This window comes from Dreissena polymorpha, chromosome 3, assembly GCF_020536995.1.
Source record: "Dreissena polymorpha isolate Duluth1 chromosome 3, UMN_Dpol_1.0, whole genome shotgun sequence".
Taxonomy (NCBI): Eukaryota; Metazoa; Mollusca; class Bivalvia; order Myida; family Dreissenidae; genus Dreissena; species Dreissena polymorpha.
In genome coordinates this window covers 66,619,524-66,640,437 of record NC_068357.1, presented here as the reverse complement: position 1 = coordinate 66,640,437, position 20,914 = coordinate 66,619,524, and the positions used below count along the sequence as shown (strand labels likewise).

Sequence of the window (20,914 nt, the reverse complement as noted above, 5' to 3'; positions counted from 1 at the left end):
AACCTTAATCAATGCATAAAGACTAAATCTCAAGTACGGAATTCTTGACATTCATTAGCACGCGCTTCATTGTTAGGAATCACAACCAACAGATATGCACGTAACTTGATTCCGCCAACTTTATTTCCAACAGGAATGCATAACATGTACATATTTCAATGGCACACTTCACAGCCATGCCATTCTAATGATTGAAATAAACCAACGAAACCCCATACGAATATACCCGGAATAATTATATTCACTAGTGCGTTGATTAAATACAATCGAATCTATATTTTTAAAGTCTTTATAACGCTCAAAATCAACAAAAATTTTGTAATAAAGTATTTCGTAAAATAAAGTTAACATCTAAACAATCAGTGTTCCTTATAGCAATGGCCACATTTCAACGCTACATGTGGTATGATTACATAGATTTTTGTAGATACAAAATGCTCGTTTTTATTTATTTGTGACACAATTCCATTTTAATTTCCCGCGAATATATCTATTCATACGACACACGAACACCATGTTACTGTGCATGTGTCGTATGAATAGATATCGTTGCGGAAAATTAAAATTAAAAAACAGCGAGCATTTTGTATCTACAAACATCTATTTTACCAGACCACATCTGGCGTTGAAATTTCGACAATTGCATAAGGAACACTGATTTTTAATTGGTTAAGTTTGCTAGTATTTTACGAAATATTGTACGAAATTTTCGTTGATTTTTATTAGTAATGTTACTTTAAGATAATATCACATGTACACTTGAAAAAATTGTGTTTTTTTAAATATGTATCTGATATATGTAAGGACCAAAAAAGTTTTCAAGTGCCCATGGATAAGATTAGCCGATCATTAATTATATCCCTCAGTTACTCACAATGAACGTGATCGTAAACACATTCTCAGGTTTTGTTGAACTGACTTTTAGTCACGCTTTGATAACTCAGCGGCGATGTCATAACAGATCCGTAAGCTCTATATACAGAGCTGTCTGCTTGTGTAGTGTGTCAATACAGATTAACCGAGCATACTCATTCGTGCGCATGCGCGGAAATCATATAGACCGTGAAGATGTAAACATCGACCAATCTTCTATACGCGGCGCTGGTCTAAAAATAGCGAAATGATCTCATTTCGTGACGTAGCGTAGTAATAAGCGACCATTCATGTATTGCACGCTTCATACATTGCTTGTTGATACTGTGAAGAGGTAGTGGATTTTCTCGCATACCGACATTCTAACAGTTGTTGTACGTTTATGTCAGCAACAAGCTACCTCAGTTTATCAGCGTGTTGTCTACCAGCGAAGACGGCTTCGAGAGCCAGTGAAGAGTGTGTTTGTGCGTCCGTACGGGAAGTGGACTTCACGCGGAATTTGATCAGGAATGCGATTTGGATTATTAAGGTATTATTTTCCGAGTTTTACCGGGCGGTGCTAAACCACCAGGCCAAGGAAGGTGTTCAAATGCCTGAGGGTGGGGAGATTGAGGTTCTAACTCCGGGAGAGACTCGAGCGGTGGGAATACTCGCCAGACGAAGGATCGGGCTATCGCTCGACTTCCCAGATTTCACTTCGGACAACCTGCTGACCAAACGGTGCAAGATGGAATCTATGAACATGCAGATTAACAACGGGCCCCTTAATAACGGGAGCCCTACACTCCACCATAGATTTATTCTGCCTTCGGAATTAAGTTGTAGAATGAACAAACTAAAACCGGTTTTAATTCTCGACTGTCGACCATTTTTCGCCTACAATGCAAACCATATTCAGGGTGCTGTGAATATTAACTGTTCCGACCGGTTCAACCGTCGTCGGCTTCTCCAGGGAAAGTGTTCATTAGTTGATCTTGTGACGACAAAAGAAGGGAAAGACCTCTATAAGAAAAAGAATAACAAGGAAATTATCGTGTACGATGACAGAACTAGAGACCTTAAAGATCTGGCTACAGACTCTTCTATGTACGTGGTGATTTCTGTACTCAGGAGCGAGGGAAAGTTGGCGTGTGTATTAAAAGGTAAGCTTAATAACTCAAACACACACATACAATATTTGGTCAATATAATATTTGTTTATTATCATAACTAGGTTTAAGAAAAGTTTTAAAATACAAATGTAACTATTAATCCCTAATCAATAGTCTCAAAAATACCATTTGAAGTTCTAAAATACGAGTTTTTGTACAAGACTTGGTAATCACAAAGATGTTTCAGATGTCAAATTTGGTATTTTGGTATTTACATCGTCTAAAAATCGTTGTTATTAAAATACTTAAACCATATTCAATGTTAAATCGCCCATGGAAGAATTTATAAGTTGACACTGACTCAGCTTAACTGAGTGTCTGATTTATATCTCGGAGTTAACATATTTCAAGCTTTTGTTCCCATTGTTCTCCTATGCAGCTCTAACAAAAGGGACTGCCCCTCAGCCCCGTGCTAGCCTGTCATTCAAATATTTCTCACGCATGATGACAGAAACTAGCCGCTTGATTTCTCACCAACTGCAATGACTCATGCTCGTACCCTTAGGGTTAAATGTTTTAGAACGATTTTATCAAGATTGTTGAAAGTTCTCCGTCAACATTTAAGATTTGTTTAACATTAACTTCAGTTAGCAATCAACCAGTGTAGCCATATTTTATAGCTATATTGATCATATTTAATATAACTTATTCTAAAATATAATGTTCAGTTTAATGAAGAATAAAGAAAACGTTATTGCCATTCAAAATCCCAATGCATCTGAAGTTGTAAATTCATTTATTATAAATAGCACATTTTTATAGTGCGAATTCATTCAGAATATCATAGAGAGCTTATAAATTATGAACACGTGAACTGATAAAATACGTTTTAGTCCACACTGATAAAATATCCGATAAGACTATAAGTTATGTAGACACTTCTTGTTTTAATGGAAATACGGTAATATAAAAAAGTTACAATTATTTATAGCATGCTTTATTACTTTATTTAAAAGATTTTTTGCCGATAATATGCATGATCGTCCGATTCTACATGCCAAAATTTCTCACGATTTTACTTACATTAAATAATTTATTTTTGCGGCTGTACAGCCATCGCTTCGATTTAACTACAACTCAATACTATAACGTTAACTATACGACGAATAATAAGTCTTTGTTCACGAAGTTATTATTTTTTTATTTCATTTTTTTTTCAAACAATGATGCAGGTCCTTGTTACATGCTTTAAGAAATGTACCGTTTCCGTATGCGTAACGCATGGTTAAGGCGGAACTATTTTTTGTGGTTTGCGGTTGGTAACGTCACATTGAACGACTCCGCTTTTGAAAGGAGCGTTTAAACGCGAAAGTGATTAAGAGCAAAATAAAATATGATGAAATAGTGAGTTGCTCACGAAATGTATTCACCCATTGTGTTAACTATAATAACGCCCGTGATGTACATGTTTGTGTCTTTGTATATGCGTAAGCATTGTCAACTGATTGTGTAAAAATCGAAACAAGCAATCATTCGATGTATGTGCCGCTGACTTGATATAATTCTCTTTTTAAACTTAAATAAAACAGAACATCACATGTGATCATGAACAAGACCTAGTACATATAAACGGTTGATTTATTGTCAATATATCGGGTACACGAGTTCATATTGCCAAAACCCATTTTTAATAAATTGAGTCCTATTAAAGTACTCATTTTAAGCTTGTTCGTGTTTACCAATACGTGTGTACCTCGACATTGACCTTAATCTTGTGTTTCATTATCAAGTGACCGATGCACGTGTACTGCTTGTTTCTAGCTTCAGCCAGATGAATCCTGGTGATCTTGTTATTTACCTTTCCAGACGCTACAACCCATTAAGAAACTTTGCGCACGACCACTGTACCACTTCGCTATTTTTAATTGCAATGGGACATTCAATATTATAAGAACAAACTTAAAACCTGATCGGTTAAAATGGAATGTTAACATGTAAAGAACTTTTATGTAATTTGACATGTTCACTCGGCTCACGCCGGTTTTGATAAACGTATTTTTCTTAAACGTTAACTAAAATGTACATTTATTTGATTTTAAATAAACTGAATGTACAATCATTTATCTATTTACGATCAGATTGAATGGTTAACACATTGCGGTCAGACACTGTGTACATTTTATGATGGCCAATATAATTTATACTGTTTACCGGTTTACCACAAAACCGCAAGCCGGCTACCACCTGATAGAATGCTATATCATGTCAACAGTAATTTCATTATCTGACATTGGCTGGTGAAATGTTAAAGAAGCGTAGGTAAGACAAGCCGCACTGATAAGATAGCGTGTTTTGCCAGAATATCCGATAGAATTCCCGCATATGCGCCGATAACCGACATTATCAACGAAGTTTGATAGCCACTGATAGCTGGCTTACAAAAACTTCGCTCTGTCTTGGTTGTAAATAACGTATTGTCAGAAAGACAGTGGATACGATAATATACGATAGTTTTACGATAGTATACATCTTTTCGTATTGTAAGTCAATGTAATTTAACAGGCATTAGTATGTACATGTTTTTCTCATACATGTTATACTGTGAAACCATTTTTTTCGCAAGCACGAAATTTCGTCATCACTTAAATTCGCCAATTTCTGACTTACAATAATTTGTTCGGTAAGTTCATTTTGAAACGATTTCGGAAACTAATCAACAAACCAATGCCTTTAATCATGACCAGGATTATTGACGTCCGATTTAAAGTTTTTTTTCACTTTTTTTAATTTCAATATTGTGCGTTTTTGTGTAAAAACGACGTTAATTGCAGCCCAATTTGAATAATTATTGCTTGCGTGTGTCGCCGAATAATTGGCACGAAATAAATTAAATAGTTAATACAGAGAAAATAATAGCGCGCGCGTGATTCATCCGGCTGACAAATTTTAACAATCATGAGCTATTTTTGAAATATTTGACTTTCATACATCGCATAGCGGTCGGCTACTTTCATCCGAGCAAGTTTGTATCCTGGAACTCGTTCAGACCGATGTTTTCGGCGCTGTGTTCTGTGATATGTGACTCATGCCCTATTTATCTTGATGTTATCGCGCGTCTCTTAATTCCTGCTCTTTTAGACCGAAGCAGCGGAGAATTTTTGGCTCATCTCCGATAGTTCTGTTATTTATAGATTCGAATTTTACCTGTCGGTGGAAATTTGTAATTGCAGAAGTTTGGATTTCAGTTAAAATTGGCGCACTAGCATCACGATCTAGGTAATTTAGGAGGGCCAGAATCCCCAGTTAGATCGGTACGTGTTGTTGTTATGAACTTGGAATTAAATTGATTTATATTTATAAGTGTCTTTAGCGTTATATTCGCGATCTACTTGAGGCTCATTTCAGCATATGCCGGCATATGTTAAACTGTATTTAAACCAGTCCATTTCAGTCTATTTCTGTATTTTTTGACGCAGTTATGACTTTAGTACTTTATTGAGTACGATACTGCTTAACATCCTGGCGTTCGTTTCTTTCATCAATCGCACATAAAATTATTAGAACATTTTATCGGAATCCCCGATTATATTTCAACAAAAACATTGAAGTGTTTACAATTGTAAAGGGAATAGTGTATTATTTAGTAAATAAGTTTACATGGGCTTGATCTAGACCTAAGTTTGAACACGGTGTCTGTGTGTATTGCGGAGGAATGGGGCTACCGGGTACTGGCGTATATTGGTGTAATTATCGTATTTATTATTGAGCCGGAGGGAACTCCGTTCAAGTACGATTCTATCTCTATAGACCCACGATCCTTTGATTTATTTGTAAATATGATTAACACATTAATTGACTGCCACCTCGGAGCATCTGTGATGTTGATATGAGTCACCCATTCGGCGTCTATTGGCTCTTTGTTAAGGGATCTCGTTTTGATTGGGTGACGTCACCACAAACGCTCTAGTTCGCGCCTATTTTAGTGCCGCTCTTTGCACGATAGATCACAAGCCGTTACGCGCATGCGCAGCTGGTTTCCTTGTAATGGCACGTGCGCGGCACGCGAGAGATTAACGGAAACACCATTTGGACGGCCTAAGCGCGTATTTATGTTATTGAATCTTCTGACAAATCCGCTGTTTGTTAATTTAGTGTTAATGATGTTTACGAAACCGCATAAAAATGCAAACGCGTTAAATGTAGACGCATCTGCTGACGTAGGCACCGGGTGGCTGATGTATCGGGGTTGTTCGTTAATGAATGGGAAATCTTGTAGCACCGTGGGAAGCGCTATCTACCTAGCGCTTGCATTTTGAATGATGAAGATGGCATCGCGCCAGGTATGGAAAGATAAGTCGTAAACTAGTAGTCAATCTTGCTCTGTTTGCGTCACTAGCATTTTATTTACTGAAATATAACGACGCACGTTCGCTATATCTTTGAATGATAAATATTAGGCTGAGGCTGAGTCAGGCATAAAACCCTTAACCAACAAACGTTTCTCTTACTGAGATAATGAATAACAGCGTAATGTGGAAGTGATTATTTAACATGCAATAAGCTAAAAATCACATTGAAAAAATACGGACTTGATACATTTAAGTAATGTTGCCTTGATATTAAATATCAGTGATTTCTTGATATCATCTAACGTCCATAACGAACTCAATGGTTCGCCACATGCAATGACTAATTTGGTCACTGATAACTATTCCCTTTTGCGGTTTTACTTTACAAAATAAGCAATAGGCAATTAAGACTTTAGATTTCAAATGTTTTCTTAGGAAAGATAAAAATGGCGATGGGCAAAGTATGAGCAAAGTAAAATACTAGCATCAGATAAATAACCTGAATACATGTAAAACTATGCATATTTTCAGGCGGGTTGGACGATTTCCAGTCAGAGCACGGGGATATGTGCAAGAGCTCCCTCAAATGTCACGAGCACAAGCCCTTGTACAGCCCCACCACGCCCATCATTGAGCCGGCAATTGAGACCGCTACTGCCTCCCAAATCCTACCATTTCTCTACCTCGGTAAGTAGAGTGTGACGTTACCTTCTGGACATTACTACGTTTGTAAAGCCCATTTCTCTATCCAATACCTATGTTTGAAGTAATTTCCGCGGAATTTGTATCGCGAACAAGAAATATACGCTTTCAAACTTGTGTCATAACATTAGAATTCGGATACTTTTTGTCTTAAAGCAAGTGCTGCACCTCATATTACAAATGAACGTAGGTTCTTTCTAAAATTTGAAAGATTTCCTCTTTTTTCAATACAGAGAAACAGTTTATATTCGGCCTAAGCCGCATATAATGTTGCCAATACTCGATGATCATGATGATTGCGAACCGCTAAGCCGTCCATGATGTATTTGTTTCGTTCATGTTATGCTATGAGTAATTATTGGTCATTAAGCAAACCAGAAACAAACAAGGCTTGTATTCTTGTTATAGGCCTTATTGTGTTACCCTCTGGGCAGTTTTATTTATCATTTTGAACATTGCCTTTGGTTTCAACATTCAACACTTGTATAGCACGTGTGTTGGGATGGATATAATTGTTATATTATTTTGTAGGCTAGCCCGAGCCTCGATGTTTTATTTTATATGAGGACAGGCCCAGCGGGTACAATATGTATTAACTATAATTAACATTTTAATGCGACAAATAGTTTTCAGTGTGTTTTTGATTGAGAACGGCCTAAATAAATCATATTAAACAATACTGCAAACGTCATTACCTCGTCGCTGTGTGAAGTCCTGGTTTGCAGCCCTGGTGTGCACTTGTCTGTGTTGTAAGGCTATATATAAGTGAATTTACTTACATACTTAGCATCAGGTTTCAGAAATTTTCAAATGTAATGTGGTGTTTGAATGTGGGAAGTAAATATGAATAACAAGCATATCTGCATTAGATCTTTCGCTAAAAGGATGTTGCTAAGAGAAACTTGATTGATCTGCGTCATTTAACGTACATTGCTTAATCTCGTCATCGGAAACACGCCGATGTTCTAACCTATGTGTAACATATTGTGTTCGCATGCCCAAATGTTTCAATATGGACACTGATTTCGTGTTATAAATGTTATTCCGGTTTGACTTTAGAACACGAAATTAAATAAAATATTTAAAAAAAATACGATCGTGACCATTTGCTTACGAACAGTCAGTCATACATGAAGAAAAAACTATTTAAAAAATGCACAAAATCCTCGATTTGTTCCTAGTTCTTGTTTGCTGTGTATTTTTATTTATTAGATACTGTATTGATGTGGTTAGGATAAAAGAGTGATTTATTAAACATCATTATAAATCATAAAAACTTACGTGATATCCGTTTCCGGAAACAGGAACAATCTGGAAACCACCCACGGATACGGAACTCAATATAATATTTGTGGTTTTCAGTCAACAAACACAAAAGAACTGGACAAGCCTGAAAAGATTGTGTGGATGTCTCTAGCACCTCAAAAATATTTTATGTGAATCAAATTGTTATGATTAAATAATGGCGATGCTATTAAGGACCGCATCCAGAACTTTGTCATTATGGACGATATGTTTAAACAAAATTAAAGAATTAACACATTGATAAAAAGGGACCTTTAAAAATGAGTTATATATAATTTTTACTTCCGAATAACATAATACATGTATACACTTGTTTCCTCCTTAGGAAACGAACGTGACGCGGCCAATCTGCAGCGTCTTAATGACCTCGGCGTGACTTACGTCCTCAACGTGACGTCACACTTACCCCAGCATTTTGAAAACCACGGCATTAGGTACAAACGCATACCGGCGTCCGACAGCGGGCAGCAGAACCTCCGACAGTATTTCGAAGAAGCCGGTTGCTTCATTGGTAAGTTAGCCAATGTGTTCTGTTCATGCAACTTCTGCTTTTATACCATTTTGCTTTGGCTGTTATTCGTCTGGTGTTGATTATTTACAAGTACAGTGGCCGTTTTAGTTGGCGGTTGTAGGTTCTGTTTATCCCGGTTAGTTGTAGGTGTGAAGGTCCATGTGATGTGAAAGTTACATACGTATGGTTAAATTTTAATTTGGCTTATTGTCAAATTGTAATAGTCCTATATAGATTCGTGTTTGGAAAGCATATGAGCGACCACTTGTAAGTAATGGCGTACAACAAACATTGATATTCATACGAAACGTCAGTGACACGATGTAGTTCTAGATGGGTTAAAGTTTGAAGATCTGTATCGCTTTTGTCGCCAGCTTGCACATTATAAATGTAAATTGGCGGGAACTTTTCTCTTCTGCGATAACGTTTGGTACCCACCTGTCACTTCTGCAAGAGCAGGCGCCTGAGCATCAGATGGTGCAGCCAGCGTGAGTCACGTGATTGGTGGTGTTTTTTCTTTCTCCAAATGTTGGTTTAATTTGAACGAGTATAAATTCTGAAACTCGTCTTTGACGTGTTTGCCATCTTTTTCTGGTGGGGAATTGCTTTAAACAAAGGGTATTCGATTAACCTGTGCGGTATTGAATTGGTTAAATCGGTTACGGACCTAATTTTTTCAGCATCGCTTTAAAGATTGTTTGTAATTGAACAAAGAGGACTCGAACGTACCCGTGACTCAGAATCACTCAGCTGTCATTTTGTTTGTTTTGTTGCGTAACGCTCGTTCCGGTCTTACATTTTAAATCTGTAATGTTTGCTTTACTCTTAGTTAGACTCGGTTAAGATTGATTTTTTAAACTCAGTGTAAGGTTCTTACATTAATTGTGTTTGTTATTGAGACAGGGTTTTTGCAAAATTTGACGAACTGCGATGATTTATCGGGGGCAGTGGAGTAGTTATAGTAATTATGAATTTGATTTTCTGTGAATTTTTATCAAACAGAGCGTTATTAAGTTATTGGTTTCCGCTCGAAATAGCACGTACATCTTTATTCCAATAAACAAAGCCATCTTTCGTGTACAAATAGTTATAATTAAAGGTATGATAACTTTGCCTTTGTTACGGCCTTAAGTTGTCTTTTCATTAATTATGATCACCGGAAATTAGTGCTTATAATTTAATTTAGCTGTTTTGATCCATGTATGCAAACTCAATAGGCAGGAACCCACATCTCGCTTTGATTACTCTATGACTGGATTCCTGAATATAAAATACACCAGGGACAGATAGCCGCTTTAAATAATTAATGAGATCGCGCGCGAGGTGATAATATATAACCTTTCAGAATTAAACACGACGTTTTAACATGCGCCACCCAAGTGTTTTCGTGTTTTGCACTTCCCTGGGCCCTCGTTAATCAGTTTATTTGAAATAGATCTTGCCTACACGATGAGTCAACGGTATATTAAGACTAGGTAGTCATAAAGGGCCCGACATGATTCAGTGAATATTCTATGGCGACGACTCTTAACATGTATTATATATTACAGGCTGTCTATTTTATAGTATTTGAACAAGGGCGCATTCACGCATGTTTTATTATAACGAACGCATGCGTTTTTGTCGATGATCAGGGGTCCGTGTCATAAACGATCGTACGACAATGTTAACTTACGAGAGAATTTTAATAAGTAGACGAACTAGTTCGCTATGCTCGTCAAATATATACGGCGCTAGAGATGCCAATATAAGTAATTACCTGGACTCCAGCAATTATGCATCTTCGAAAAATGTTTCGTATCGTAAATGTGTTTTACGATGTTTATTGAAACGGTGCCCTGAACTTTAAAAAAAAGTTACAAAATGAACGTGGGTGCATTTTAAGTATTTTATTAGGGCAGACGTATAAATTGAACTATACAACTGATCGACAAGTTGCAATTGACGTATTTAAATTTAAGAACAGATCTTGATGGAATGGCTCTCAATTTATTGTGTTTAAAAGTGAGCATTTTACAGCCGGTCAGTTTTCGCGATATATTGACAGTATGTGTAACATTTTGTAATATTACCGACGCTTATCACACTTTGTTTGTTTAATCATTCATCTGTTATCGCTTGTTACTCGTAAACAAATGCGCAACTAAATCAGTTTTCTGAATATTTGCCACGTGAATGCAAAAGCTGCGTATACCTGGAATGATACTAGAATAAGAATATAAGTCGAGTTTAAAAATGTTTGTCGTCTGAGTCATAAACCGTGTGTCACTTTCCATTTACGTGCACTTACAGTTAGTCGTCTTGTTCAAATATGCGATTGTGTTGTGCGTTGTCAAGGCTTAAGTAAATACTTCATCACAGCGCAAACCTATTAAAGGCTTCTGTATTCGTATTTTTAAACCCAAACTTTTCATTAATCGACCAACTGTTTTCTGTTTTCAGTACACGCTTATTAATACTAAATGTTTTTTCGCTATATAAAAACTGGATGGCGGAAATATATTGTTATATGAAAAAGTCTAATGTTACATGAACTTTGTTCCGAAAACAAACCGCCGCACGGACAATGGTTTTCTGTATCATTCCGGGCTGCAACTCGAGAAACCTGTTTCCGTTTTCGACAAGTTCTCACGCGATTTTATCGGAAAATGACCATTAAAAATCGAATTTCCAATATTATTACTGAGTCATTTTATTGTCAGCACAGTTGGTCATTTAAATACTTTCAAGCGGGAACAGAGATTTAGTTCCGCAGAATTCACCTGTCCCCTCCCCTTTTCTATTAGCTCGTAAAAATCGAAGACAATAAATCCTTTCGTTTTGATTCTCAACAAGGACTCAACCTCCCGCTCATTCAAAGTTCCCTTTTTCTTGAAACGCTTTATTAGCAGCAGAACACGTCGCGCGTTTGTCACCTGCGATGAGTCAACACCGACGGCTACCTTTTTAGGACAACCGGTTTATGATTATGATAGGGAGGGTGAAGGATAGAAATGATGCTGTAGCATGTTGATATTGATTTCGGGGACAGATGGTGGTTTTATGCTCCCCTTATATCGCAGCTGTAACAGCTGTAAAGTGTTACTCATCGCGGTATATCATTACAGCAAGCACAGGATCACCTGCCCGGCGTCCACGTTTATGAAGTTGCGAATGCAGTTGTTTATGTTTCTCATAAAGAGCACAAATATACATCGCGCTCAATCCATTTCGCCAAGGAAAAAAAATTTGCGTGGAAAAAAAATCACCGATAGTGCAACAGTTGCTATTGCCTTTAAAATAAATGATCAATTACGAATAAGTCAATTGTCCGATGGTTGCAGAAATAAGTTTACATTATGTAGATACATAAACATCGTAACCAGTTTATTATCACGTAGTATTAAAAGTTCAAATCAAGTTTTTAAAAATAAAACGCCTTTTCACTATCGAAGCAAAAAGAGAATAGCAACCAATAATCCTTAACAAACTACCGGTAATCCTAGATGCAAGGTCAAGGTCATACAATGTGGCGGCATCTGCTGCCCCGCAGTTCTGAATATGACCCACTTCTCGAAATGTTAACTCGAAAATGTCATGGACGTTGTTTTTATCATAGCTGAACTGGCGTTCGGTGTATATGGTCCGGAAATTAGCAGTTATCTGGCACATCTTGTATTTACATCTCAGCTTCCTCTGAGTCATTGGCCGTGGCACGAAATGCTCATGTGTATAGCAAAATATACAAACGCAGTAGTAACCTCATTTCGACTTCGGTTCTGGACTGCTTGATTTTGTAGCTTGGTTGCGTAAATACGTTTGATAGTCAGGTCGTTGACCTTTTTGTAGATTATATCTAGAATTGATTTTTGCCTTTGCTTATATTGATTCGATGTTTGGTTCGTTTTGTGTGTACTTCGTTGTATGACGTTCGTGGTTGGTCTCCCGAAGTGTGAAACAGTTATATAATTTTGATCAAAATTACGCAATAATGTACAATGAATCAAAACAAAATGGAGTTCTATTTCTATTTCACCAATAATACTCCAAATATACAAATTAGCAGGAGACCGCTAGTCCATGGTCTCTAAAATTCGTAGTGGGCGCGCCGCATAGACTTTCGTAATAAAAACATCGTATCTTCCTGTATACTATATACAATAAATTGAAAGAACAAATCTGTAAAACTGTTTTCTATCTATTAATTAATAGCTCTGCGGTAAGTTGAAAGCACTCTTTCTTTGTCACTATATAACTTTATAGGTTTGATTAAAAACAATAGGAGGGACCTCAAAATACAATATATACAAACTGATCATATATGGGTTCTTTTAATTTCAGACGAGGCTCGTGAAGCTGGGGCCAAGTTGCTCGTGCATTGTCAGGCAGGCGTATCGCGCTCGGCCACTATCACCATATCATTCCTGCTGCAACACTCGCGGATGTCCATGACAGACGCTTACAGATACGTGAAATCCAAGCGTCCGATCATCTCGCCGAATTTTAACTTCATGGGCCAGCTTTTGGACTTTGAGCAGGCGCTTAATCAGGGACATGTACCGCGCGTTTTGGCTTCGCCGGTGTCGCAAATCATAGAAGAGTGCACGTGAATTGGAACTTTGCAGACTTGCGTGGACTTTAAAATCTGCAGAACGGGTATTCATGTCGCTAAAATGCATAATGGAGACGCTTCTAAAACTACGGACGTTCATTTAGTCCGGAGTGTTTTAATAAAAAGGTCAAAGGTAAAGGGGAACATGTCGCGCTTCAAATAGCGGACGCGCAAGGGACGAAGTGCTGTGAATTCGGATGCTCAAATTTATAAACAGGAAACAAATGACCCTTTGTTGAGCTGTTAAGGTATCAGGGAAACAATGCGATGGCGAGTGCTGATTCATGTCGTCTGAATCTGGAAGCCTAGTTCCATAAAGCAGACGACACTTAATGCCGTGATTGCAAACGATATTATAACAGCAAAAATCCATATCAGTACTAGAATTCGACACAAATAACCTCGTAATTTATGCATGGGCCATTTTATTTGCTGACTAAGAGAATATAATTTCCCTCGCGGAGCCATAATCGTTTTTTTATGCACTGCTCTGCAGACATGTTAGTGCTGTAATTAAAATGCAACGTATAATTAAAGTTCATTTCGACAAAAATTTAAATTACTGTCTTAAATGAAATTGTCGTCTGCTTTAGAAAATATGGGCATTCCAACGGATGATTCATACAAAAGAAACAGACTTGCATTTGACTTCGGGATAAAAATTACAAGTCTTTCACTAATTTGTTTCCATCCATGTGCAATTATATGTTTTCTGAGTTTTGATTCGTTTTGTGAACATTGATGGATGACGTGGGTGGGGTAACCGATTTTTTTTCTTCGTAAAAATCGCAAACATTCGGCGAATTCCAGCCTGTGATCTAGAGGTTGCATTATTGTATGAGTTGTTAATGGAGATAAACTAGACACGTCAATTATTAGTCCGAGTAATTCACTCGAGATACCCCACTCATGACAAAAACATGCGATGACTGATGCGGAAGACGCGATTGGAAATCATATTAAGTGCGGCGCAGTTTTGGACAAATCTGCCCGCATTTTCATGTTGCCGAGTAATCTAAACTGCGTCTGATTTTTAGTCGTCATGAGCGAAGAATTTCGCGTTAGAAATGGCATTTTAATGTGACCACGTGATTTTCATTGGTCATCCGTATATAGTTAGATAGATAGACCTTACGTTGTATTGATGTTAGAAATCCATTCACTTGTTCATATATTGTAATATATATCAATATTTCGTTGTTTGACATGTCCTTAACACACATTTATGTTTTCTGAACGTAAACGTATGACAACATTTTAACTTGAGTTCTTTAAAAACATTTACAAATGCGAGTTTATGAACTCTACGTTTTGTTCATTGTATAACTGATTCCAATCCATTTTATCTAAATAACTTTGTTTATATTTTCAACATGCGAGCGAGAACAGTATGATATATGCTAGAATTTACAAATAATCAGCATTACACGGTGCTATTCATCTTACTTCTCGCGTGTCTCATTTTGATAATATTTAACCCTTTCAGTGCGGGAACCGAATTTTAAAGGCCTTTGCAAACAGTTTTGATCCAGATGAGACGCCACAGAACGTGGCGTCTCATCAGGATCCAAACTGTTTGCTATTCTGATAGTATTCTTTGAAAAAAATAGAAGAAAATGCTAATTTTAAAAATTCTGCAGACGACATTTTAGCAGACGACAAATTTCCCAGCATGCAAAGGGTTAAGACATTACTTGCTCAATGTGCGGTTACTACGACTAAATTCTTCACCAAGTATCTCATAGAACCTCATAGCGTTCAGAACATACCGGGTAGATTATATTGGTTGTGAATTACTTCACTGGCTTTTATATGTCAAAAATTCTTTGAATGGGGCCAATTTAAACATAGACAATAATGATAACATCCATTATTCATTTTAAAAGTACAGGTTTTTTGCGGTACAAACAATGATTTCAAAACTGACTATTCGAGAAAAAGGGTCAAAGTTCTGAAATCTATTGATTAAATTTAAAACAGACTTAAACCAGCCAATCGTACTGTTTTAACGTATAACAATTATAATTTATTTTCTGAAAACTTATTTTTAAATGTTTTTGTGGTAGTTTTCCAAAGTTGGTATTATTTGATGATAGTCCTTGATCGCTTATGCTTATTTCATTCCTCTTAAAGTTCGGTCTTGACACCGATAACACAATACTATTTGCCCTCTAAAAGCAATTTTGTGTATAGACTGAATAGCATTTCTTCTGGTTTCTAAAGATTGTGCCGCGCTCTATTTGTCCCAAGTAAATACCAAAAATCGTCTATTGTGTTTCGGCTGATGACTCATCACATTAGAATGTCGTTACATCTTGTCGCAAAGCGGTGTTTTAAAGCGGCCTGTCAAAATGTCAATCTCGCCCCCCCCCCCCTCCACTGTTAGTAATAAGTTTTGGATCATTTACGTTTTAATTTACGCCGATTTTTTTCCGTAAATGACGAATGCGTACATTACAAAGCGGGTTTAATAACAGAACAAGTTTTGCGTTTTTTATGTTTATGCATAAAGGTAAACAAATTTGTCCTGTTCTAGTGCGTAATAAAGACATAAAGGACTGCTTATTTATTAATTTAATGCTATTTTCGATTTTGTTTTTGCTTTAAGTTGGGATATAAACGATGTGTTCACGTAATAAATCGAGTGACAAGTGATTTTACTCATTATGCTTACAAAACCTAGTTATAGTGTTTTTTACAAGATTGTTTTTATAAGTTCTACGCCTACCGTAAAACAAAACAAGTAAATTCGACCCTAGGTTATGATTAAATCACACCACATATCACCCACTTCAAGTCATCAGTCATGTCTTTGACACATGAACAATGAAGATGATATCACTAACAAGAGCTATTGACTGTTACACAACTCGCTGATAATTTCAAAATGATTCGTGTTAACCCATTTATGCCTAGTGGACTCCCCAATCCTTCTAAATTGGATCAATTTATTTCCAAAATTAGGGATGTCTTGTATATGTATTTTTATATTTAGAATATTTCTCACGGAAATTGCTTTAAGCAAACAGCGCAGACCCTGATGAGACGCCGCATCATGCGACGTCTCATCTGGGTCTTCGCTGTTTGCCAAGGCCTTTTTTCTAGACGCTGGGCATAAATGGGTTTAGTTTCTAGGGTAACGCGTCTTTTAAATGGCTGGGATGTTTCAACATGTATAATAAAAATCACTTCAGCATTTAATGCTTAATCATTTTATGATCAATCGCAGGTTTAGTTTTTACCCGTGGGAAATTTACTTATGCGATTAAACGTCTTATTAAAAACCAATGGCAAGTGCTTTGTTCGTTTCGATATCTCGTCGGTTAGGCGGTTTAAGTGAACCAAAACGTTTCAATGGTTGTTACATAACAACCTGTAGGCGTTTATGCAAAGAATTTGATTTCTGCAATAGCTACGTAGATGTTGAAATAGGAAGTGAATAAAACTTAACACTTCTACATGTACAATTGTAAAATATTTGAATAGCAATTCATTTCATCTATAGGATATTATAAGGAAACGACTCGAACATATTGGGTTTCGTTTTATGATGGTTATCTTAGTATTGTTAAAAAAATAATATTGTTATTGTTATATATAGTAAGAAATTAAAGTTTATTTTTCTCTACCCACGCAAAGCTACCTCTCGCAGAGATATTGAAAGGACTGTCTGAAGCAATCAATAATATTTATTGAAATCGATTTCATAAAGTTTTTTTAAAACGCATTCTAACCAATTTTGTTTCCATTTTTAATTTTAAATGTGCATGTTTTATAAATGGAAATGGACATAAAACGATTTGTTTTACTGTGTTGTTGTAAAACATTATACGAACACCACTGATGTAAATATTTTTATATTCTGTTCGTTGTGGGGCAAATGTATTATCAAGGAAAATTTTGTTGAGTGAGTCACATTTGTGTAAACATTATGACTAAAAAGATCTAGCTTATTTGTTATCTATGTTGTTTTCTTTACAACAAAGGTTCTTTTGTATATGTGACGTGCACATAAGTATTGTGAGCTGTTTTAACAGTAAATTGGAAATCTTCAAATGTTGATATTATTTGCTTTATTGGTTTTATCTCATTTTAACAGCCTCAAGTTAAGTATACTTTGGGGACATATTTCTCTGGCGTTCATAATTATTCATACTTACGAAGTTACGAATGTACAGTTTTACTTTTTATCCAAATAGTTCATCTGTTTCACATTTCATTGATTTTTATGTTTATTGTACTGTGTAAACGTCTTGTGCAGAACACGAGAAAATTGGTGTATATTATCTATAATGATGTATGTAAATTATAATTATAGTAAATATTGCTAACAATTAATTTGTTAAAAAAATGAAAGGAAAAAAAACGAGAAATAAAAATTAAATAATACAAATAAAAACTGTGTTGTACGTTTTTCCTGCATAAACTCAACAAAAGCCAGATTTTCATTTCATTTAAAAGAAAATTAGACTAAAATGTCAGCGATTACTTTAATCGTGAAGGTTTTTGTTCACAGCAATACATTAAATGCAAAAACAGAGATTTATAACGTTGTGTATTATGGCACCTATACCAAAATATTGAAAAAAAGTTACTGCGTAAAAACGTTTTACGACGGCATAGATACAAATCTTCTTTTTCTAAAGAAAATTACAAACCAATACGTTGTTAAAGAAGTAGACCTTGTATGATACTTAACAGTACATATGTACTTACCCGGTATGTGCAAATTGCAACTGGAGCTGATCGTAAATAGAAAGTGCATACGGAATAAATCAGAAATGAGCTCAGACGTGATTAGATTCATCTTGAAAACATATGAAGGAGCAATCCTGGAATTATCGTTTGTGGTTTCTTAATTTTTCGAACGTGTTGACCTTCTCACTTCCAGCAGTAATGAAATACTACATTTGATTTAACCCTTTGCATGCTGGGAAATTTGTCGTCTGCTAAAATGTCGCCTGCTGAATTTCTTAAATTAGCATTTTCTTCGATTTTTTTTCAAAGAATACTATCAGAATAGCAAACAGTTTGGATCCTTCATCTGGATCCAAACTGTTTGCAAAGGCCTTCAAAATTCGGTTCCAGCACTGAAAGAGTTAACGATCATGAACATGCAAAAATCGCGATTGTTTGTTTTGTTTTTATTCTGATTGGTGTCTAAAATGTCTATTTGAAACGTGTTCAAAGTTTCTTTTCTGTCAAACGAATGAAACGCTGTTATAAAAATATATTTTATTTATGCCGCAATCGATATACATGTATAAACTATTTAGACTCGGGTCCTGGAGGGATTGATGAGTTGGTCATTCATGTCTGATATATAAGATTCGTACAGAGTCCGCGATGTCGAATATGATTTAACCCATTTATGCCTAGAGTCTATAAAAAGGCCTTGGCATAATGCGGCGTCTCATCAGGGTCTGCGCTGTTTGCTTAAAGGAATTTCCGTAAGAAATATTCTTAATATAGAAATAAATATACTAGACATCCCTAAGTTTGGAAATAAATTGATCCAATTTAGAAGGATGGGAGAGTCCACTAGCATAAATGGGTAAAGATATTCTTAAAATACACCAACTTACAAGTTCTACCCAGAAAACGGTATCAATAATGCCTCAATATGCCCGAGGCGCTCAATGCAATCGATTCAAACTATTTAGAAGTAAACAGAGTTTTAAGATTCAATGCATCACATGTGATAACTGAATTTTCACAATAGCAAGAGTTATATTAACATTTTCCAAAGAGTTTATATGCATTCAGTTCTCATGAAATATTGGTTTATGGTCTGATGCGGAAATTAATATGAAAATAATTTTAACAGCTATGTCATGTTCCCGCAGAGATAACAAGAAATACATGAAGAAAATCTCGCCGTTTCACGTCACGGATTGTTAGCGCGTGAACAGAGGAGCAAAAGCGGCAGATAAGCAAGAAGCACGCTTAAGGTCACAATATACTAAATAGTTTCCCTATATTATTCAATGTAAAAGCGACATTTTTAAGCGAAAATAAATGCAACATTTTGCACATACAGACCACCATGACCATACCTTTTCTTGAAGGACATACTAAGCGGAGTCGAGTTGTGCAATAAAAAAAAATATGTCATGTACGAACCAAGAAAGAACTTGTCAAAAGTCAAAATCGACTGTTTTGTAACTTTTTTCCGGTCGTTCTTTAGTGGAATGTAACCTTTTTCAGTGCAATGTTTTAGTATTGTCTCCAAGTTTATCATATATCAGGGATTTAGTAGTGAACACCTATTCATGCCCTACAAAGTACTCCAAATGATAAAGCCAGAACAATAGTTTAAAGTGTACAATATGCCTTCGAATAAACTATGCTATTTTTTTTAGAGAGTACAGCCATGAAACGGCATTGTGTACACACCGGTCTTACTGACAATAACGTAGTGACGTCACCATCTATGTAAAGAATGATGAAACGGTTATTTAGTATACTGTAACCTTAAGCCAACGTGTAATATAGTTGGCCGTGACTCAGCGTCCTATCGTTCGGTTCATTGAACCGCACAAGACACTTTGTCGTTGAGTTGTTAACTGAATTGCTATCTGATCATGTGTTAGAAATCAAATGACATTAGTAATATGTTTCGTAAAAGGGTGAAAGTGATAGAAGATGAAAACCACGATAACAAATCGTGATGAGCTTAAGTAACTGAAGTATTTGTATTTTCAACGATTTATGCTTGTGTCATCAAAATCATGAAACATTCTTATTTAACATACAATGTTAGCAATCTTGCTACCTGAAGGGCAATGCGTGATTTAAATGAAAAAATATACATGTTAACCCTTTTATTGTATTCTATATTTTACTAGATAAACTACAAAATCAAAATTACCATAACTATCATTTGTATTCATATTCGTACAGTTCTGGTCATACATGAACGAATAATACGTTCTTGTAATGGCAATTAATCAAGATCCACTTGGAACAAACTAAAATAACTATCACACGACGTATAAAATAATATTTTTTACAATCTACAGACGTCGGTCTTTATCATCGTCTGATAAATGTCATGCGACCATAGTCATTTGTAGCCTCGAAATCGCTACAGTAACAGAGGGTAACGTGATCTCATAAGCGCGTAGGCGCAGGCTGGGTTGAATGTATGGCATAAGACACATTTTCGCATGACGCGGATCGTATGTAAATTCAAATATACATTAAATAATGGAGTCTTCACAAATGTCTTAATTCTTACTACTGTTCTGTTATAATAATATAGGTTATTTATATACCGCTTAAAATGGCCGAAGCCCTAAAATCTTAAAGAGGAATAACGTCAGCCACTAATGTAATGTATTACTAAAACATTATTTTAATAAAAAAGTAAGAGGAATTATATTTGTCTTTGAAAAATACGATACTTACACCGTCATCCATTATTGATGTGTTTAGGACGAGGTTGATCTTTTAAATACAGATAATCAGTTTCAATGTATACGTAAAAATA

At 35.9% G+C, this 20,914-nt stretch overlaps 1 protein-coding gene across 1 annotated transcript; it reads left to right on the top strand.

The window, feature by feature from the left end:
* The first annotated feature begins 1,170 nt into the window (after positions 1 to 1,170).
* On the top strand, positions 1,171 to 16,009 carry LOC127874558 (dual specificity protein phosphatase 10-like). The gene is made up of 4 exons (XM_052418940.1): positions 1,171 to 2,015; positions 6,845 to 7,000; positions 8,646 to 8,831; positions 13,152 to 16,009. The coding sequence occupies exons 1-4, from the start codon at positions 1,256 to 1,258 to the stop codon at positions 13,418 to 13,420; spliced, it is 1,371 nt and encodes a 456-aa protein (XP_052274900.1). The 5' UTR covers positions 1,171 to 1,255; the 3' UTR covers positions 13,421 to 16,009.
* Positions 16,010 to 20,914: the final 4,905 nt, after the last annotated feature.

Coding starts and splice junctions, on each gene's coding strand:
- LOC127874558 (XM_052418940.1), top strand. CDS start 1,256: ATGTCAGCAACAAGCTACCTCAGTTTATCAGCGTGTTGTCTACCAGCG. Junction 7,001..8,645: donor CCTACCATTTCTCTACCTCG/GTAAGTAGAGTG, acceptor TTTCCTCCTTAG/GAAACGAACGTGACGCGGCC. Junction 8,832..13,151: donor AGAAGCCGGTTGCTTCATTG/GTAAGTTAGCCA, acceptor TTTTAATTTCAG/ACGAGGCTCGTGAAGCTGGG.